Below are 22,821 nucleotides of genomic sequence, written 5' to 3' on the forward strand. Positions count from 1 at the left end.
TCATTTGATATCGATCTAATATGATGCAGTAGGCTATGCTTTATAGGGTTAAACTTTTTTTTTTTTAAGTTATTGAATAATAAATATAGCCTATTGCGTAATGAACGCATATCCTTTGTTAGGGTTGTTTATTTTATTTTAAATTTAGACAACTATTTATTTGCGTTGTACCATTTTTTATTGTATAAAGCGAATCTGCTTTTGTAATATTAATAAAAAAAAATTAAATGCAACTAAACAGAAAATTGAGAGAGAGAGAGAGAGAGAGAGAGAGAGAGAGAGAGAGAGCGAGAGCGAGAGCGAGAGCGAGCTGCTCGTGACTTCACTTCAAACATGGCCGCACAGGACGAGCTCAGTATGTTTAACTCATTGTACATGTATTATTTCTTCAATGCCGCATGCTTGTTTTCAATATCTTCTTCATTATTGGTCACTCTAATGAGAGTCCGTGCTGTGTGTGTGTGTTTATTGCTTGTAGTTACATAAATAAATGTGTGTAAAGTGAATATCAGTACGGCAGCTAGTTATTTTCTTACAGAGGCCCAATGCTCAGTCATGCTCTGAAATGAAAGTACCTCTTTTGGGGTTTGTCTCAATTAGAGGACACTACAACCTCTATTTACCGCGACATTTGCGGCATCTAAATGTCATAGTGGTCGAGGCCTGGTTGTCATTTATTGACAGCGTGAGAAATAAGTATATATGTAATAAACGTTAACTATGGTTAGCAGCAGCAGCGAGGCTATTCTGGTCACAGGCTAAACAAATATCGCTTAGAGTGCCTGTGTTTACAGTTTTTCTGTGTTTAGAGTCTTATTTTGTGTTGTTCATTGCATGCTTGTTAAATATTGTTATGGTAAATTGTTTTGTTTAGAGAGCTACTGAAATGCACTTATGCCAAAGACATGGATGCATTGCAGTAGTGTCTCTTTAATAAATCGTTTTATTATTATTAAAAATCAGACTTCTTGCAATTAACCTGTGATCAGGCAGGAAGTATGTGAGATTTTTTTTTTCATTCAAATCAATATGAAAAAAGGCAAGTAGTGCTGTTTATTTTGAACACTCCATCTGTCACATACTTTAATGCTTTCTCTTTTTTCACCCATTATAGACCAGTTAGAGCGTGTGTTTTTGCGCTTGGGTCATGCAGAAACAGATGAGCAGTTGCACGATATTATATCCAAATTCCTGCCCCCTGTCCTCCTCAAACTATCCAGTGTGCAGGAGGGGGTTCGCAAGAAAGTAAGTATGTGAGAAAAATAAAAGATATATTATATATATATATATATATATATATATATATATAATAGAAAAATGAATGGTTTATGCATGTATATTTGTGTTTATATAAGAGATGCAAGTTCAAAACATACTTTTCTACACTGTTATCCCACTGTTTCTAGGGATTCATAGTCCAAATGTAGCACCAATGAGAGTAATAATAAAAAAAGATCTATTAAAAATCTGTATTTTATGATTGTCCTCTTCAGGTTATGGAATTGTTGGTACACCTGAACAAAAGGATAAAGAGTCGACCCAAGATTCAGCTTCCTGTAGAGACACTGTTGGTTCAGTATCAGGACCCTGCTGCTGCATCTTTTGTCACGGTATGATCATGTCACAATCCCCACTGTCTATACTCGATGTGATTTATATTGAGACGGGACGTGTTATTTATGCCAAGGTTGTGTATTCCCTTATTATACAGCTAGAACTTTATTGTAATGGCTTACTGTGTCTGTGCTCGCAGAACTTCACTATCATCTACATAAAAATGGGCTATCCTAGGCTGGAGGTCTCCAAACAGTGTGAGCTCGCACCTACTCTCCTCACAGCAATGGAAGGCAAACCACAGCCCCAACAGGACAGGTTAGTTTTCAGCATTATTTCTATTATTAGAACTGGTTATTAACACATGTATAATATATTATAAAATGTTGTAATTTAAAACAATATTTATTATTAATTATATATATATATATATATATATAATTTTTTTTTTTTTTTAAGAAGTGTCTTATGCTCACCAACGCTGCATTTACTTAACTAAAAATACAAAAGTAAAAACAGTAATATTATGAAATATTATTACAATTTCTAATAACCGTTTTCTTTTTTATATATTGTAAAATGTTATTTATTCCTGTGATGCAAAGATGTATTTTCAGCATCATCTCTCCAGTCTTCAGTATTCAAAATAGCAGCATTTATTTGAAATAGAACTTTTGCATTGTTTCAAAAATAATTTTGAAGTAAAACAAATTTGAGTCTGTCTCTTCTCTCTCTAGTCTAATGCACCTGCTGATCCCTACACTGTATCATATGAAGTATCCATCAGAGCCATCTAAAGCTTCCCCATTTGTCCTGACGGAGAGACCCAAAACTGTACATCTGCTCTTAGAGTTCATGCTTGATGTTCTTCTGATGCCTTATGGGTATGTCAAGTTGATGTGTACAATAGGTTGTGCCTGGTTATGGTAATGCTGTAATCTCTTTAACTCTATCTCTCAAATTATATCAAGGTTTGTGTTAAATGAGCCTCCAAGTCGTCCGGCCCCTTCGTCTCCACAAGGGGGATCTGGAACCGGAGCCGTGGCTGCACAAGGTCTCCCTCAGCCTCCTCCAGGAATGAGTGTTTATGCAGTTAAAAGAGTCATTGGAGAAGCTCAGTGGAGCCCAGAGCAACTGGAGCAGGTGAGGTTGCAAGAAAATGTGTTGGAGGATATTTGCTGTTTTTAATGGGAGATATATTGTCTCCGTTTAACCTTTAATTGTTTAGAGAATGAATGAATTGGAATAACCGCTTTACTTTTTCTGTCTTGATTCTTTCTGAGTAACCGTTGCATTATTGTGTTTGCAGTGTAAACTGGGAATTGTGAAGTTTATAGAGGCAGTGCAGGTGCCTGAGGTTGAATCAGTCATTCACTTAGTTGTGGCTTCAAGTGACACCAGGCACAGTGTCGCCACAGCCGCTGATCTGGAGCTAAAGAGCAAGCAGAGGTGAGGTTCTCAAGTTAAACCATGAGGTCTTGATATCGAAACTCATCTCTTGTGTCATGTTTTGTACTGCAGCATTATCGACTGGAACAATCCACTCATTATCAACAAGATGTATAAAGTTTACCTGGGTGATATTCCACTCAAAACTAAAGTAAGTCTAACACACTAACACACGGTCGGTCTAAAACCGTTATGACTTACATTTTCAATTACATACACTACATAAGGTGTGTGTGTGTTTACTCAGGGTGCCACAGTGAAACAAGAGCTGAAGCATGAGCCGGTCAGCACTAGAGTCAAGATGAAGATTCTGCCTCATCTTCTCCGCTCCAGACTGGCTGCTGAGTCCTTTCCTGCTAATATACAGGTCAGAGAGAGAATTTTGGATGGAAAGAAAGTGAATGCAGCTGAGATGCATGTTAAAAGAGAGATGAATAGAGGCAGGAGAGCAGTAAGACAGAACTTGTTCGTAACAGTGATTGTCTGTTTGCTTAGGTTGTTTATGATGGACTTTTTGGAGCAAACACCAACAACAAACTCTTGTCTCTCACTCTGCAGTTTGTACACCATATCTGTACGGTGTAAGTGTTAATGATCTTGAGCAAATCATGTGGAAAATCACATTTACTGCAATACAAAGCTTTTTTGAGGCTTCCTAGTTTATTTTGTGTGAATTTGCATGGTCTGTCTGAGGTGATAATAATTGTGTTTTACTCTGAAGGTGCCCTGATAGCAACAAACCTTTGGGTTTGATGCTGCTGAATGGTCTTACCAAGCTTATTAATGAATATAAAGAGGTATGAATCCTTGCTAAACAATGTAGGCTTTAGTTGTAAGTCAAATGTAGTGTTTTTCAGAAGCAACCGTCAAAGTGACCATAATTTATTATTTTATTATAAGGACCCCAAACTACTATGTATGGCCTACTCAGCTGTTGGAAAACTTTCCAGGTAATATTAACCTTTTACAATGAGCAAACGTAGCAAACAATATATTTTAAGGTTATTCATTAAATATTATTTTAATGTAACAAAAAATTCATATAAATTGAATCCTTTTTTCCTTTGCTATAATAGTCGAATGCCTCAGCTTTTCACAAAAGACATTGCATTGGTACAGCAGTTTTTCGAGTCCATGTGCAAGGTTTGTTTAATACTCATTTTATACGGTAGTTATTACTTAATGACCTGTTGTAAAATCTTAACCTAGTTTCTCTCAATGAAAACAGGAGGATGCTGATGTACGACTGGCCATACAGGAGGCCTTGTCGATGATGGTGGGAGCGTATGTAAATCTTCAAGGGGCGCTTCTGAACCTAATGGAAGCACTCGTTTCTGCATATATCACAAAGGTTTGTTAGTGTTATTATTACAAGCACGTAGGAAGAATAAACAAACTCCCGACGTTAAATATGGAATAACACACTTAGACTCAGAGTTGGGTTAAATACCTTGTTGTATCATTAAGTTTAAGATTAAATATAAAGGTAGTGTAATTTACAGTGTGTAATGTTTTGTTGCTTATGGTTTTGTAATAGCCGGAGGTACAGGTGCGTCAGATAGCGATGAAATTTGCCATCACAGTGTTTGCTCCTGATCACGTAGCCTCTAGATATCTCTTACTGCTGGCTGCAGGAGATCCGTGAGTATATACTTACACTTCCTGGAGTCCTTTCAAGTTTTCAATTAAGCATTGTCATGAAAGATTAACATCATATGGCCTGTGTTTTTAGTCGTGAGGAGGTGTCTGGGGATGCTCGGCGAGCCCTTCGGTCTCACCCCTCTATGAAGACAGAGAGAGAGGGATCAAGGCCCATGCCTTCATTCCCTGAGATGGTCAGCTTCATCCATGAAAAGGTGAGGTGTTTCAATTTGTTATTACTGAATTATAGCTGATGTGTCATGACCCAAAATGGGTCTCAGGTCTGTTCTGATGCTAAATACAAATATTTAAATGCAAGTAATCTAGAGGCTGGCTGACCCTTTGTTGTTTTGTGTCATAGGCTGCACAGAGATTGAAGACTCCTGCCAAATACATTGTTGGTACTTCCACTTTGCCTTTTAATCCTGCCACATTTGGAGAGGTAAAGTAACAGTCTTTAGACTTAAAGGGATAGTTGATGCAAAAAATTTAATTTTGTCATTGTTTACTCACCCTACACTTGTTCCAAACCTGCATGAGTTCCTTTCTTCTGCTAAACACAAAAGAAAATTTTAAAGAATGTTTACAACCAAACAGTTGACGGTAGCCGTCAACTTCCATAGTATTTTTTTTCATACTCTTGAAGTTAAGGGTAATGAAATATCATTATGCTGTTAATTAGTGGTGTTGCAATATACCAATATTGGTGATATATAAAAATTAATAGTACACATAGGACAATATGACGCATGGAGTGCTAAACTCTCACAATTACTCACATAACTCATTTGTTTTATTCACTTGCCACATGACTCTGTCAGTGGCATAAAAGCAAAACACGGAGGTGAACGCCGGTGTTCTGTCGATTTGTCCTACGCTGTCAGATTTTCCTACCTCCCACTAAAAACAGTGGGTAGTAAAATTCAACAATGAAAAATGCTACTGTAAAGTTATGGTTTAAAAACGTCTACACCTACCACAACCCTAAACCTACCCTTACAGTACTGCAAATACAGTAATTAGGGCCCGAGCACCGATGGTGTGAGGACCTTATTGTATCTGCTCTGTTTCTTATTATTCTTCCGCTTCTCCAAAATTAACTTTTGAGGGCTTAAACATGCTCAAAAAGTCATGAAACTTTGCACACGCGTCAAACCTGGTGAAACTTTTCGTCTGATATAGGATTCAGAAGAGGGTGTGGCAAAATGGTTTGACAGCGCCACCTATACTACAAAAATCTACAGCCTTCCAGCTATGTTTCACGGACATGCACGAAAATTGGCACACACATGTAACACACCAATACCTACAAAAAAGACTCTTGGAGCAAAATTCTAAACCCAACAGAAAGTCGGTTATTTTTAATATTATGAGCAAATTTTGCACAATTTTTGTCATTTCCATGCCTTGTATTTTAACGAACTCCTCCTAGAGATTTATTAAGATCAACACCAAATTTGGTACGCCTAATCAAAAGACCTTTGCGATGTTAAATTGCGAAGATCTTGAGTTTTCGTCAAAGGGCGTGTTGGTGGCGGCCTGGCGAATATCGATGATTCACCATAAAAAATGAAGTTTCTATAACTCAGACATACAATGTCCAATCTGCCCCAAACTTCCTGAACCTTAACAGATTGACATACCCATATTTAGTTATAGTCATAGCGCCACCTATTGGCAACAGGAAGTGACATATTTTACACTGCGATAAACTACTCCTAGAATTTTTATGACATTGTAACAATTAAAACTCCATGGTCACGGGAAGGAGGAGGCGGAACCAGCGGACAATCAAATATAACTTTAATGACAAAATAAAGGCAAACAGCGCATCAGACCCTCACGAACGACTGACGCGCACAAATAAAAATCTAAACACAAACTAAAACCCAGGCCTGGTCCTCTCTCGTCAATCATTGTCGTCGCTCCGGTTTTATATCCCTCTATCTCCTCCGTGTGACTCGAGACCGGTTGGTCGAGCAGGTGTCGCTCATTTCCAATCACTCCACCGGCCTCGCTCCTGTTCCCACGTCTCTTGGCCCCGCCCCACTCGTCACAGACATCAATGACTTTTTTGTGGTCAGTCTAATCTAAAGGCCTGTGCGATGTTCAGTTGTTAAGATCTTGAGTTTTCGTTAAAAGGTGTGTCCATGGTGCCGTGACGAAGTTCGTTGTCTCGCCATGGGAATAAAAGATGTTATAACTCAGGCATTAAATGTCCGATCTTGCCCAAACTTCACATGTTTGATAAGAGTCCTGGCCTGAACACATCTAAAGGCCAATAGTCCATCGGGTGTGGCAAAATGGCTCTATAGCGCCACCTATACACATTCAACGGAGTGCGCCTCGAGCTATGTTTCATTTACATGTACAAAAATTGGTACACACGTTACACACCAATAGCTACAAAAAAGTCTCTTGGTACGAAATCCGAATCCCAACAGGAAGTCGTTTATTTAGAATTTTCCCTGCAAAATTGGTGTTGTTTTTGCCATTTTCAGGGGTTGTACTTTAACAAACTCCTCCTAGAGATTTATTCAGATCAACAGCAAACTTGGTCAGTGTAATCTAAAGCCCTTTGCGATGTTAAATTGCGAAGGACTTTAGGTTTCGTTTAAGGGCGTGTCCATGGCGGCCTGACAAATTTTGATGTTTCGCCATGAAAAAGGACGTTGCTGTAACTCAGCCATACAATGTCCAATCTGCCCCAAACTTCACATGTTGGATAAGACTCCTGACCTGAACAGATCTAAATGCCAATATTCAGTTATAGCCATAGCGCCACCTGCTGGCACTGGAAGTGACATGTTTTACGTTGTAACAAACTACTCCTAGAAATTTAATGACATCAACATTTTATTTTGGTCAGTCTAATCTAAAGGTCTTTGTAATGTTAAATTGTGTAGATCTTGAGTTTTTGTTAAAGGGCGTGTCCATGGCGCTGTGACAAAATTTGATGTCTCGCCATGGGAATAGAAGTTGTTGTAACTTAGGCATAAAATGTCCGATCTTCTCTAAACTTCAGATATTTTGAAAGATTCATAGCCTGAAGACATGTAAAGGCCAGTATTCAGTTATAGTTATAGCGCCACCTGTTGGCAATAGGACACACCATGCAGGAAGATTGGCAGATATAAATCACTTTGAAATATTTTACTTATATTTACAACTTCAAATGCATATATATCTCGCCGTTCACTTTTTTACTAAAGCCATTTGATTGCGGTGAGCCCGGGTGCGAGGGCCCCTTCATCGCTGCTTGCAGCTTTAATTATGTGTTATATTCACGGTTGTAACTAGAAGGGATACAGCTACAGGAAACCAACAGTAAATATTCTTTTCTACCAATTAGATTGTGTTTTTATTAAACTCTACACCTACCCCAACACTAAACCTACCCTTACAGAAATGCAGATACATTAAATATCGTTGTCTAGCATGAGAAAAAGGACACGATATTGATGTGCGCATGCGCAGTAAACCCGGGTAGGAAAATCTGACGGGTAGGATAAAATGTCAGGACACCGGTTCAACACATAGTGATGGCGCGGGAGTGGTGAGCCTTGCGTCTTCACTAAACTTTGTCAGTTGTATTTGTTTTATGGTTTGGACATTCAAGCGATTAGACGATCGGATGTGTATTATATTGAGCTACCATGTTCGCGCAGCTGCATTGTGGCACGAACACTCATATAAACAGTAACGTTAGATGTGAAGATCGCGCGCACAGAGGAACGCAGAAACTAGTTGTCAGCACTGTCCTGTGATTTATCACTAAAGTAGCCTAGAATCTCAAAACTTATTATAGCATATTTTTCTACTTTTGGAGGAACTAGGCTATTTACAACCCACAGATTCACAGTAATACAGAGACGATATGACTAATTCACACACGCAATCACTCGTAATGGTACTGGGCTAATTTATCTTTATCTGATCTTTATCTGATCTCTCTTACACCGAGCAATAATCTGTAAGAAATGTTACGAACATAGATAAGGCCATCCTTTAAAATATTCTTGTTTGCCGTAAGTCGACCGACCCTGTCAATGTAGGACCCACTCCAATTTTTTAGTCCGACCGACTTGCCGGTTGTAGATTTGCGTTAAGACTGACCAATGTTTTTTTTTACTCTTCAAACAACTAATACAAAAGCAATAAAATAATATTAATTATATTTTAGTAAGTATTGTAAATATATAAATTGCCTAGGCCTACATACAAACGAAGGCTACGTTCTTTCTTTAAAAAAAAAAAAAAAAAACCCTGTGACATCATCTATGTTTACACTATTGGTTAACGGATGTCACACTATGGCCTGTGCATTCGCTTTGTCTCATACTCTCATACATTGTCAGAGTTAATGGTTCGTGCTTGGTAATGATGGCTGCGGCTGCAGTAAACAAAATGTTTGCGGTCACCGTTCACAGCCATACGGGTTCAGGTACTATAATACATCTAAAAAATTCATTAAAACAGCTCGACACCGCTTTAACTTGGCACGAAGTTCTGGAAAAACTGTGCCCAGATCTTTTCCCATCCCTTCTCCCATCTAGTCTAAACCTTGACTGTGTCGACTGTCACTTTATGTTTGAAAATCTATTGCACGAATCAATTGGACAAACCAACACAAGTTTCGAAAACGAAAATAGGAAATTGATTTTAACGACCTTCTCTCGGAGCGTGTCCAGATTTTTTTTTTTTTTTTTGAACATGCGTCACACAGCAACTGCAGCTTCGGACACACATGCATAACAGCAAATCATACTTCTGCACAATGTTTCTCTTTTTACAACAGAAATGTGAATTCTGCCGGTATTCAGACAGTCTCATGCATATGTTGCACTCCTGTTTGTCATTGTGCATGAAACTTTACGCCAATAAATAATCAAAAATATTGGTCTTTACCAATATATTGAATCTTTACATTCGTCCTGCCTGTTGTCCGTGGATTTACCTATATTTGGTTTTATTTGCCATATAAAACGTATTTAGACATGCAAAATCTATTTTACAATCGATTCAGTGAACACTTGTCTCTCAAATCAAACAGGATTTTTTTCACAAAAGTGACAACCCAAGAAAGCAAAGTAAACGTTCTCTCATTTGTAGGTTGCATTGACACCTAGTGGTGGATGCAAGTAAAACAGTACCTCATTTTTTTTCTTCTCACCTGAAATTCATGCAATAAACATGTTTTTGACAAAGATTAAAATTTGTTTGTGGTCTATATAGCCTGCATCAAAATGAGGTTTGCAATTATGCGCCCAAAGGCACGGGTTGAAGACCCAGTCAGTGACGTCAAGATATGCTAATTTGTTTAAATTCATACCTACGTAATCACCAAAATGTACTTTTTGTACTATTTTTTTTACATTGAATCTTGAAAAAAAAATTTATAGACCTACCTACCCTTTTTTTTTTTTAAATTTACTGTTACTGCAAACCAAAATATTTTTAAGGATGGCCTAAATTAACTGCTAATAGTGAGCTATGGTCTCAGATCGCTCTTTCAATAGGAAAAAATAACCCACCTTTAATAGTCAATCATATTTACAGTACAAACCTTGTCAGTGAATTTTGAGGGTAAAAAAACTAAACAGAAACAAAATATTCATTCATTAATCGTAATCGAGGTAAAATGTTCAATTAATAGAGGTTTTGATTTTAGGCCATAATCGTCCAGCCCTATCTTCAAGCCATCTCAGGTATTTTAATAAGGATATGTTAATAAAGTAATGCTAATCGACACTGTATGGAATACTATAAAATAATATTTCTGTGATAAGAATCAGTTCACAGAAGGAAGTTATTTAAAACACTTGTTTGGAGGAAAAATTTTCTTCTCAAAAATTCTTGTACTTTGATGCTGAAGTTAACTAAAAATGGTTAGCATTTTACTCTTTACTGTTTAGTTTAATCGTTCTTTTTGTATGTAATGGTGTTCATTAGTCAAAAAGGGGGAGGGGAAATTATGAATTTGACAGATAGCATGGTTTATTTGTTTATTTTTACTTCTTAAGATTTCTTTATATATATAACGATATGTTATCATGAATTTGCGGCCCCAATAGTAGTATAGTGAAAAAACAGCGTGTGTACCGTCAGCTGTTTTGTTGAACAAGTGGAGGGTGATTTTTCGCATGAGCTGTCCCTTTAAGAATTATTTCAAAATGTTATTTAATTGATAAACATGCCACGTGTATTTTTACTTGAACAAATGCATCTCTTTATCACTCTTTTGTTTCTACAGATAGTTCTTTATCTGAGAATGTGTTTAGCTTGTAGTGCTGGTGCCACATACTTAACTCAGAGCCTGATGGACATGCAGGATGATGCTCCTCTTATCGGACGTTATGTTCAATCATTACTGTCCAATGAAGCTTCTCCTTCCTCAGCCACTAAAGGAGGCGAGGCCAGTCCAGTTCACATATACATGGACTTACTGCAACAGCTGCTGTCAGCTGTAGGGGGTGAGGAGTTTACAAATATAAACTGTAAACTAATTTAAATCTAAAATTGGCATTACTACATTTATGGAATTTGGTTAATGCCTATGTGTAATATGTAGAACATATGGATTATTGTAGATTTGTTGTGATCTGATGTTGTGATATGATTCATAAATACAGGTATCCCAATGATGTACTGTCTTTTGGAAGTGGTCTCTGTGTGCCCAGAGAAACTTACCCCCAACTTTGTTGACAAAATCGACTGGATTAAAGTAAATATTATTGCATTATATTATATTTCCATTAAAAGGTTTGGTGTCAGTATGATTTTTTTTAATCAATATTTTTATTCAGCAGGGATGCATTAATTTGATCATAAGTGACAGTAAAGACTTTTTAATGTAAGATAAATCTTCTTTAGAAGTTTTTGTTCAACAAAGAAACCAAAAAAAAAAAAAGTATCACAAAAATATTAAGTAGCATCATATAATATAATAATTTCTGAAGTATAATGTGGCACTGAAGAATATTTTCAAAAGCATTAAAATTGATCTTAATGATCCCAAACTAACTGTGTATTATATTATATCCTCTAGAATGAAGACTAGAAGTATGTCTGACTAAAAACTGTAATTTGGTTAATTAATCATGCTTGTTTTGCAGGGTCTCATGAACACAAATAAAGAAGACATGCGTGAATTGGCAGCACAACTGTACGCCGTAGTTGTCTCTACTATGTCTGGAAATGAGCTTAGAACTGCTGTACAAAACCTGATTAAGACAACTAAAGACACACATGTATGTTTAAAATAGTGTAATGTTTTTTTTAATTGAGAAATTATCACATTTTTAGAAATGAATTTATTTTTACATTTAGAGTCCTGAGACTCAGCATGGTGCCATCTTGGCTCTGGGCTACATGGTGGGCAGATACATGAATAAGAGGCGGAGCCTAATGCCTACTGAACCCACTCCCAAAGAAAATGAGGAAATAATTGCTATGGCCACAAAAACCATCGGTATGTATGCAGCTTTTCATAAAGAGTTTCAAACATGACACTTGATATTGGGACGCTCTTAAATAACACAATGAACTTGGTTTCATTTGTTAACTATTGCAGCAAAAACAAAATTATATTCACTAACAGCTAGCAATGTGTTGGTGTTGCAGGTTCATTTCTGGGTAGCGAGTCTCCTCTGTTGACTGTTGCTGCTGTGACCGCGTTGGGAGAGATTGGGCGTAACAGCGTGTTGATGATACCAGCTGATGGAAACGGCTTCACTAAACTCAGTCTAGTGGATAACCTGCTTGCCAGGATCCCATCTGGAAAAGAGACTGGCAAGGTAAAACAAAACACACAGTCAGTGAATGATTTGTGACAGTATTATTGATGTGTGCGTTCTTCATCCACATAAGAGCTTCTGTCCAGATCAGGTTTCACCCTGTTTCCTCAATTAAATTAAGTTTTTTTGTTTTCATCTTTGTGATACTGATTGTCCGCTCTTTGTGTTGTCAGATGAAAGAACGTGCCATCCAGACTCTTGGGTTTCTGCCTGTGGGAGATGATGAATTCCCACACCAGAAGAAAATCCTGCAGGGCCTCATGGATTCAGTAGAGGTAATGTGATGTGTCATGAAGAAGCCAAGAGAAATGATGTTGTTATTTATAACTTCTTTTGCGAGATTTCCTGGGTTCACAGTCGAAACTCCGGTTGAAAATCTGTTCTATAGGAGCAAAACGGTTAAATCTAGGATTTTTTTATCCTCATGTTTGTGTTCTATCACATTTTGAAAATCTTATAAGATGTAAAAAATATTTTGGTGTGTACCCAGCATAACATATTATTTACTGTGTACATATTATGTGTTTTTTCTAGGGCTGCCAAGTGATTAAAATGTTTAATCTAATTCATTAAATGATGTGCCTATTAATTACTAGCAAATTAAACATTCATCAATTCTGGCTGAGAAATCACCTACCAAAAGATCATTTAAAGTCACTATTGTGTTAAATGAGAAAAGCATTGAATAGACATGACAAATGCAACTTTAAAAAAATAAATATTGATTCAACATATAAAAAAATGAATTATAAATTTATTTATTTTTTACAAAAAATGAAATGATACTCTAAATATGTAAATAAAACCACCATTAAGTGGCAAAAAGTCACTGTCTTAATGAGCAAGCAATTTGTTCATTAAGCTGATTCATACACATGGCTGATTTGTTTAGAAACTAAGACATTTTTTTTGTATTTTTATTTTATTGATCGTTTGATCTACTGTTGCTTTAGTAACAAACACAGATGTATGCATCTAATCGACACATAAACAGTGTGCTCTTACTGTATATCGTGGATATTTTAGGAAACTTATTAATAACATCTACAATACTTAAATAATGCTAATTAACCACTGTTAATATTTCCAGAGACAGTACGCTAAATATTTTGTTTGTGTAATCAACAAGTCAAAGCAACACCAGAGTGCCTTCAGAAAGACATATAATTAATCGCATCTAATCGATAGCCCTAGTTTTGTCAACAAACATAAAAAATGATGTGGCCATTTCTTCACCTTTTCTTTATTGTTAAATGTTGTGGCTTTCTCTAGGCCAAGCAGGTGGAGCTGCAGTTTACAGTAGGAGAGGCTTTAACTAATGCTGCTATAGGAAGCTGCTCGGGAGCTGCCCGAGATGTGTGGACATGCACAGAAGACCAATACTGCCCACCTGACAGTAAGTATGTGTGTGAGAGATAGAGAGACGGAACTGGGGCTCGAACACACAAGGGGAATCTTTTTCACACTTGTCTTACATGTGCACACATGACTTTTGGACAAGCCCTGATTCTGAGTTGTGCACTTAAGCAATTTCTCTCATCCTCTTTTCAGATGTGAAGAATAATGATATTGTCCCCTGGGTGTTGAACTCCGTCTTGTCAAAATATATATTAAGTCCAAACCCTCATGTTCGGCAGGCTGCCTGCATATGGCTCCTGTCTCTAGTCAAGAGACTCAGCCATCACAAAGAAATCCAGGTAAATACACTCACGGTGCACTCCTAGTCTCATTCACACATACAAAAAAAACATTGGCATTACAAAGCATCTGTTCTCTCTTTTTCTGTGATAGTCTCATCTGAAGGAGATACAGACAGCCTTTATCTCTGTCTTGTCTGATCCAGATGGTGAGTGACATACTGCTTCTTAATGATACTGCTCTTTTAAAAGGTCATCTTACATTTTGACAGTCTCTGAAGTTGGGGAGCTTGTGGGCAAGATTTATAGTTATGATCTGTGTGTGTAGAACTCAGCCAAGATGTGGCATCTAAAGGACTCGGGATGGTTTATGAGCTCGGAGGAGAACAGGATCAACAGGAATTGGTATCAACCCTTGTGGAAACTCTTATGACTGGTAAAAGGTATTAAAAAACCAGATTGTTTCTGGTATTGCTTTCATTATTGTGGACTCATGGATTGTGATTTATCATAAATTGCCTTACGAAGACTTACCAATCCCCTGAATACGGAGCAATAACTCTATATAGGCTACTGTCCTTTTTTTTATTTATTTTTTTTATTAGCTACATCACAGAATAATACATCTTGGATACATGGCAATGTGTATGATTCACTCCTGACTATTTTGTTAGCTTTGAGATTTTATGTTTTCAGAGCCAAGCATACCGTCTCAGAGGACACTGAAGTCTTCCAGGGGGGGTCCCTTGGTAAAGCACCCGACGGGTGGGTACTTCTTATATTTCTTATATTTCAAACATTTCATGGAGTAGGACTTCACAGATTTGAGAGTGTAATTTTTTATGAGATTGCAGGAATAGATGTTTTCCTTTTATCATATATTGTTTTGATCGTTTACTTCGGTAGACAAGGACTCTCAACCTACAAGGAGCTCTGTGCACTGGCTAGTGATCTAAACCAACCGGATCTTGTTTATAAGTTCATGAATCTTGCCAATCACCATGCCATGTGGAATTCCAGAAAGGTAAACTATATTAACCGTGATGTGATTGTTTATAGCTTGGTAACTTAGATCCTTTCAGTGGCATGCAGTGATCGTTGACTCTTCCTGTACTGTAGGGGGCAGCATTTGGGTTTAACATTATTGCAGCTAAAGCAGGTGAGCAGCTGGCTCCTTTCCTGCCTCAACTGGTTCCCCGCCTCTATAGATATCAGTTTGATCCCAACCTGGCCATCAGACAGGCCATGACTAGCATCTGGGATGCGCTGGTCACGGATAAAACCATTGTAAGATATTATTACCACTTAGAATTACATTGCATAAAAGATAGCAGGGACACAGTATTGCTAATTACAATGATATTTTGTTTATTTTTGACAGGTGGAAAAATATTTTCAGGAAATTCTTCAAGATGTCATTTCCAGCCTGACTAGTAACATGTGGAGGGTGCGGGAGTCGAGGTAAATTGTCTAGATATGCTCGAAAGAACCTTGATTTCCTCCCTTCTAGATTGGGTTCAAATCCTCAGACCCTTTTATTTGTATTTTTTTTTTTCCAGCTGCTTGGCTTTGAACGATCTGATACGTGGAAGGCAGGCAGATGAAATCATTGACCGCCTGTCAGAAATCTGGGAGACTCTGTTTCGGGTCCTGGATGATATAAAGGTGATTAATAAATGGCTTCTGTATTTTTTCTTGTGTTCTGTGTGTGCATGTTTGTAATCTACAGCTGATTTCATTTAACCGTCTCATTTGTTTCCTGTTGTAGGAGTCAGTTCGTAAGGCGGCAGATCTGACTCTAAAGACTCTCAGTAAAGTGAGTTGCAGCACTGAATACTGGATATTCCATTGATTTCCCTCTTACAGATTACTGACGTGTGTGTGTTTGTCCAATAGGTGTGTGTGCGCATGTGCGAATCAACAGGTGTGACTGCTCAGAGGACAGTGGCTGTGTTGTTGCCAACTCTATTGGACAAAGGCATCGTCAGCAACGTAACCGAAGTACGGACTCTCAGGTAAGAACACATGCATTGATCAGCCACATGCAGACAAAACATAATAAATCTCTTTATATTCAGAGTAAAAGTCTTGAGCATTGCTTTGTTTTAGTATCCAAACTCTAGTGAAGATCAGTAAGACAGCAGGCAGCCGTCTGAAGCCTCACGCTCCTCGACTCATCCCGGCTCTGCTGGAGGCCCTGACCGTCCTGGAGCCGCAGGTGCTCAACTACCTGAGTCTGAGAGCCACAGAGCAGGAGAAGGTGAGCAGATCTGAGAGCATCTTGTATGGAGGACTAGAAGACAAGTCACTTTTGTTTATGTAGTGCTTCATACAACTAAACTAGCTTCAAAGCAGATTCAAGGGAAAGTAACAGAATCAATGATGCTAACTTTATCAAGTTAGCAAGTCCAAATTTTGTTATAAAGCAGCTCTAACAAGACAGTAGTGTCTGTTGTTCCTGATCTTACTAATTGGAACCTACCGTTTACAGAAAAATAACTAATGCCTCATTTCATTCCAAAGACGTGATTATTGCACATAAACATTTCCATAAATTGCTAAAATGAATCATTTCCCATCAGGTGTGTGCTTTCCATGTAGGCCACTCTGCTAAAATAGGACATCTAAACAGCGAACCCAAAATAAATATTGTGAAATAACCAATACACAAGAACAGTATTAATACAGTAAAATACAGTGATGGAGGAGTGCAGTCTCTCCATCACACACTTAAACAAAAACGAAGGAATTTGTTATTTATATTCTCTTATTTATTCAATGTTTATTTTATATTTATTCATTTATTATAATTTTTTATAATGGAAAAATAGACATGCCTTAAACTCTGCATTTAATTCATGTTTATAAATGTGGTTAAATGTAACAAATAAAAAAATATTAATATAATCGCTTTCCAAAATGATCCAGACTGACAAATAAATAACACATATTTAAAAATATATTTAATTTGTTTTAAAATGTAGTTAAATGTAACAATAATAATTACTTTTTAAATATTAATTAACTTAATTTACTTTGCTTTGCAAATGAGTGTGAGTTTGAGACCAAATTTGCTATTTTTTGTCATTTTTGCTATTCCTGGAATATTATGGCATTAGTTGTATAGATGTTAGACACAACTCACGTTCTGAATGGACCGAACTCATTGTTTTCACATTTTCTTCTATGGCAGAGTGCAATGGATGCCGCAAGGTTAAGTGCAGCCAAGTCCTCTCCTATGATGGAAACCATTAATATGGTAAGACGACTCATTTTAAGTCTATCCTTAGGATGCATTATCATACATCTATTTGTATGTAGCCACATTTACAAGTGTATTTTTAGATTGCAATGTTTATGTGAGCTGGGTTTGTGTTTTTAGTGTCTACAGCACTTGGATGTGTCTGTCCTAGGAGAGCTTATTCCAAAACTTTGTGATTTACTAAAGAGTGGAATCGGACTTGGAACAAAGGTACACATCCTGCTCGATTTTTGTCTGTAATACACTTGTGCTTACACATGTGCACACAGGCTGACAGTTGTATGTGTTGTTGTAGGGAGGATGTGCCAGTGTGATTGTGTCATTGACAGTGCAGTGCCCTCAAGATCTTACACCATATTCAGGTAACATGTACTGACAGATCAGAGGGATTCTACTCTCTTGTACATTTATTAGTTATATAGGTGTGTTATATGTATTTTTCTTTGTCTTGTCTCACAGGTAAACTCATGAGTGCACTCCTAAATGGGATCAACGACCGTAGTAGTGTCATTCAGAAGTCGTTTGCCTTTGCCATTGGACATCTGGTCAGGGTATGAAAACACTCCTGCATACATATGTCAATTGAACCTAAAGCAACTACAGAGCTACAAAACAATACTCTTGGTTTTCCCCATCAGACAGCCAAAGACAACAGCGTTGAGAAGCTTCTGCAGAAACTGAATACCTGGTACCTGGAAAAAGAGGGTAGGAGGACTTAGATTTTAAAGGAATATCTCATCCAAATAAGAATGCCCTCATGTCCTTTCATGACTTTCTTTGGTTGAACACAAAAGAATAAAGTTGGCTTGTGCTACGTAAAAGAGCAGCTTAAGAATCACTTCAAAACATGTCTTCTTGTGTTCCATGGAAAAATGGACAGTCTTAAGGTTTTAGAATAACATGACAATGAGTTAACGATGCCCCCATTTTCATTTATGGGAGAACCGTTCATTTAATGAAGAGGATTTCTCTTGAATAATACGAATTGTGTAAACCCTTGTGCTATCTCGTTTTTTGAAGTGTTTTTTTTTAATCCTCAGAGGCACTGTACAGGTCCTCATGTTGTCTGGTGGTTCATGCCATCAGTCACTACAGTCCTGATGTGTTGAAGGCTCACGCTGGAGTGGCTCTGCCGCTGGCTTTTCTGGCCATGCATCAGGAGCCCGAGGAAGAGAAGGGAGAGAGCGCCGAGGCCAACCTGTGGTCTGAGGTCTGGCAGGAACACGTACCGGGTAGGTTAAGATGCACAACCCTTGGGGGGGAAAAGATTGGAGATTCATTCATAAGATTTTTAATGACCTAAAAGTCATTTAACCCTTTACCTTTTTTTTCATTGAGTGTAAATATTTCATTTTAAACTAGGCTGTTATTTTTTCAAATAAATAATAGCACTTTCTTGGACCATCTTTGTGTTCTGATGCAGATGAGTCATTATGAGGTGTAAATTGATTCATTGAAATTGACAGTTTGAACAGTAACGTAAATAATCAAAATGTAACAGCTGTTACAGTATTTTTTCTGAAATTTGTTCAAACACATATTAATGCTCTCATACAAATGATGAGATGTGGATGGATCAGTCAGTAAATAAACAAGTACATAGAAATCATCGATCAAAGTCATTGACAATTTGTTTAATATTTTGTAACCTAGCCCTATTGCTATGTTAGACATTAAAAGTTTACATATTTAGATTTGTTCATATCTATTTAAAATTGACTTTTGATTTTATGAATATTTTAGTTATAATGTTGATTGAAACTGAAAGAAGTCTCTTGTGCTCACCAAAGCTGTTTTTGTGCTTGTGCTCACCTAAGTTTTTAACCACAGCAGCATGCCTCTATGGAGAATTTAGGCTTACAAACATACACAACTGTTAACCAATCACAGCAGTAGGTGTTTACTTCCGAGTCTACAATCCCCCTCATCTATTAAAACATAGCGTTCTGATGAGATGTGTCAAAACAGGACAGAAAAATAGCCTATTTTTTTTCTAATTTATGATGTTATTCTAGGTGAAAATCTTGATAACATTATAAATCAACCTCAGAGAACAATAGAAAATAATAAAAAGGCAGACGCCTTTAAAGTATCCTTGTAGAATAAATAAAAGTATTAATTTCTTAAAAAATAAATAAATAAATAAAAATCATACTGAATTATGAACTCATTAATGAACACTTTTCTCCCAGTTTAACATTCTGTCTTTTGTATTCTATGTTTTTAGGCAGCTTTGGTGGAATCAGGTTGTACATGACGGAGCTCATAGCCATTACCCAGAGGGCTCTGCAGTCTCAGTCCTGGAAGATGAAGGCTCAGGGTGCCGCTGCCATGGCATCTATTGCTAAGCAACAAACTGGCTCGCTGGTGGCACCTCACCTGGGCATGGTGTTGAGTGCACTGCTTCAGGGGCTTGCAGGACGCACCTGGACTGGGAAGGTAATATACTCTCTCCTTCTCAAACACATGCTCTGTGCTGAGGGATAGACTTTATGCACCTGGGTGAGGATTCATAATACTCTGTTTGCTCTTGTAAACAAACATGATCTCATGGTCTCAGTGGATGAAACTGAATCCTTTCATTGTTGTGTTTGCATTGTTGCTTTCACAGGAAGAGCTGTTGAAAGCTGTTGGATCTGTAGTGTCTAAATGCAGGTTAGAATCTTCTGTCTGTTTCTTGCAAACACTTGTGATGTTTAGCAAAAGAGAAAAACCTTTAGGGGGAATAGTTCACTCAAAAATGAACATTTTTCTGATAATGTTCTCACTCTCAGGTCCTCTAACATGGAGATGAGTTTGTTTCTTCATCAGAACAGATTTGGAGAAATGGATCCTGTGCAGTGAATGGGTGCCATCGGATAAGAGTATAAACGTCTGATAAAAATATTTTTGATTACTGTGTATTTATCAGCTGTTTGGACTCTCATTTTGACGGCACCCATTCACTTAAGAGGATCCATTGCAGAGCAAGTGGTTTAATATAGTAAATTTGTCCAAATTTGTTCAGAGGAACAAACAAACTCATTTATATCTCAGATGACCTGAATCATTTTTGGGAGAACTATTCCTTTAAATATATGGCCGTTTTTTTTCTTACCTTAAGAGGTTTACATAACTTTGATTCTTAATATTATATTAAGCCTTTTATGGTGGGTTGTGCAGAGCATGCTGGAAAACCAGAACTCACAGGAAAACAGAAAACGATAAGCTTCTTGCTGATCTGGGTTAAGAAAACCCATGTACATTCAGTAGCTTTTCATATGTGTGTGGTTCTGTCTGTAGTGTGGAGCTACAGAAGCCTGCAGTAGGTCAGCCGACGGTGAGCGAGGTACTGGATCTGGTGCTGAAGGAATGTAAGAAGGAGAGTCTGGTTTATAAAATGTCAGCTTTACGGAGTGCAGCAGACATCTTGGAATCCACGCAGGAGGATCGTTTTCAGGAAATCGCCGACATTGTGCTTCCTCTCATTAAAAAGGTGCAGCAAACCCTACATGCTCACAGTAAATCTCTATTTAAAGCTTTGGCATTTCATCCCGATTGAGTTAAAGTCTAACAGTATTCCTGAAAGCGTTTTAATGATTCATTATTTATTTTTCTATTTAGAATCAGCCAGCAAGTGCCAGCTCCCCAAAACATGATGACGACGACGATGAAGCGAAAGCTCGTGAATTACAGACAGAAATTCTGCTGTGTGCATTTGAGACACTTGGAAAGGCCTGGCCTAAAACCATTCATACACAGAGTAAGTCTCAGTTACAAGTCTGACAGACACACAGTGGCAGAGTGATGTATAATGAGTGTATTTTGTGTTCTAGATCAGTTCCAGAATGAGGTTTGTGGCCTAATGTGTGATAGACTGAAGTTGAGCACGTGGAGAGTGCAACTGGGAGTCCTGCGTGCATTGAAGGTCTTCTATCAGGGGTATAGCATGCTCAAAATCTCCAACAAATGCCTTGTCTCTGTGATATATATAGAATTCTAAATGGAAACAGTTTTTAAACCATATTTGAATTTCTTTGTGGAAACAACAGTACTTAAAAGTAAAAAAAAAAGTGGTAAAATTGTTGGTGAAATTCATAAAAAAAAGATTTTGAATGCCATCATGACTGTATGGTGTTTTTGTGTGTGTACGTTTTAGATTGTTGCTGCTGGATAAGGAACATCAGAACGCTGCTATTCTGACTGAGATGTTGTCTGAAACCTGCTCTGCTCTGGCAACACCATTAGGTGGAGTTTCTCATGAATTTCTAAACATTTAAAGGCATTTGTCACCCAAAACTGAACGTTTACTCACCCTCAAGTTTTTCTAAACCAGTATGACTAACTTTCTGCTGTGGAACACACAAAAAAGGTATTTTTGGTGACCACTGACTTCCAAAGAAACCTTTCTTGCATTTTCCACTGAAAAATGTTGTTTTTGAGATCAAATTTCATTCAGACTTAACTTATGTGTATCATTCTTTTTCTTCTACAGAAAACAAAAGCTATTCATCAGTAAGAACGGACGCTTTGGCGGTAGTCGAACTTCTGTTGAAGAGGATTGAAGGTAGCATTGATTTGCTCAGACTTTTATAGAAATAGCTGATTACAGAACTTTTAAATATTCCATGTACAAATATAAATGATTTTATGTACGTAGTGATTGACAACATGCCCAACTCGTTAGTTCCTTTTAAAAGTTTCAAATGATTTAGCGGAAATATCAAGGACACATTTTACAGTGCATACCTGCAAACAAATACCAGTAAAATGATGGAAATTTTCATCTTGGGAGTTTTGAAATTATTTTGGATTATTTTTGATATTTCAATAGAACTACATATTGTTCGGGTAGCAACATTTCAAACAACAGCGGTGTTCACAGAAACATCTTATACTGTAAAATGCCAAAAAGAACTATGACTTTAAACTTTTCAGTTTGAATAGTATGTCGTGACAAAAATAGTTGAATAAAATGTAATAAAAAACCAAAAGATGAGTTTGCAGGTATGACAGCTGGATGGAAAGCGTCTCAGTATATAAAGACTGCTGCTGTTTTGTGTTTGTAGAGAGCGATCAGTGGCAGTGTCTCTCTGAGAGGAGTCGGCAGCAGCTTCAGCGTTCTTTAGCTACAATGGAAACAGACAGCCGTCCAGACCTGAAGGACATAGCCCAGACAATGAGAAGAAAAATACAAGCTCTGCCATGAATAACCTGCCCAAACACACAGTCCTGTCTCCACCGTATGTTTCAGTAATGATCCTCACAGCCATGTCATATACACTCATATTATGCCATAATCTCTGCACTCAAATTCTGTGTAGGCCAGACCTTTTATTCCATGTGTAAACGCTTTAACCAATGTGCAAAGACTACATTTGGCTACAAAGAGCCTCATTATATTTTGCTTGGACATTTTAACCTTGTTAAAGTCTCAGTATGTGCAAGTGTGAGAATACATGACTCTTTTCATCTTGGGTTGTTGTTTTTTTTTCTCAAGATA

At 37.4% G+C, this 22,821-nt stretch overlaps 1 protein-coding gene across 1 annotated transcript; it reads left to right on the top strand.

Moving 5' to 3' along the window:
- Positions 1 to 317: 317 nt before the first annotated feature.
- Positions 318 to 22,795, top strand: ecpas (Ecm29 proteasome adaptor and scaffold). Its single transcript, XM_059551920.1, has 49 exons — positions 318 to 355; positions 1,115 to 1,245; positions 1,494 to 1,610; positions 1,754 to 1,872; positions 2,292 to 2,438; positions 2,526 to 2,697; positions 2,864 to 3,003; positions 3,076 to 3,154; positions 3,251 to 3,370; positions 3,499 to 3,584; positions 3,725 to 3,800; positions 3,904 to 3,953; positions 4,080 to 4,146; positions 4,232 to 4,354; positions 4,541 to 4,644; positions 4,736 to 4,859; positions 5,006 to 5,086; positions 10,898 to 11,117; positions 11,277 to 11,368; positions 11,760 to 11,894; positions 11,974 to 12,115; positions 12,268 to 12,440; positions 12,614 to 12,715; positions 13,713 to 13,836; positions 13,992 to 14,137; positions 14,232 to 14,286; positions 14,406 to 14,520; positions 14,774 to 14,842; positions 14,984 to 15,101; positions 15,197 to 15,364; positions 15,459 to 15,538; positions 15,637 to 15,742; positions 15,846 to 15,893; positions 15,974 to 16,092; positions 16,187 to 16,337; positions 17,271 to 17,336; positions 17,460 to 17,549; positions 17,635 to 17,701; positions 17,799 to 17,890; positions 17,978 to 18,044; positions 18,380 to 18,571; positions 19,567 to 19,778; positions 19,951 to 19,994; positions 20,622 to 20,814; positions 20,943 to 21,081; positions 21,155 to 21,260; positions 21,478 to 21,566; positions 21,814 to 21,885; positions 22,388 to 22,795. The coding sequence occupies exons 1-49, from the start codon at positions 334 to 336 to the stop codon at positions 22,525 to 22,527; spliced, it is 5,490 nt and encodes a 1,829-aa protein (XP_059407903.1). The 5' UTR covers positions 318 to 333; the 3' UTR covers positions 22,528 to 22,795.
- Positions 22,796 to 22,821: the final 26 nt, after the last annotated feature.

This window comes from Carassius carassius, chromosome 6, assembly GCF_963082965.1.
Source record: "Carassius carassius chromosome 6, fCarCar2.1, whole genome shotgun sequence".
In the NCBI taxonomy this organism is placed as follows: Eukaryota; Metazoa; Chordata; class Actinopteri; order Cypriniformes; family Cyprinidae; genus Carassius; species Carassius carassius.

Excerpts from the sequence above, each read along its gene's own strand:
- ecpas (XM_059551920.1), top strand. The coding sequence starts at position 334 with ATGGCCGCACAGGACGAGCTCA. Across the intron at positions 3,155-3,250 it reads ATATTCCACTCAAAACTAAA|GGTGCCACAGTGAAACAAGA; the intron begins GTAAGTCTAACA and ends GTGTTTACTCAG. Across the intron at positions 4,860-5,005 it reads TCAGCTTCATCCATGAAAAG|GCTGCACAGAGATTGAAGAC; the intron begins GTGAGGTGTTTC and ends TTTGTGTCATAG.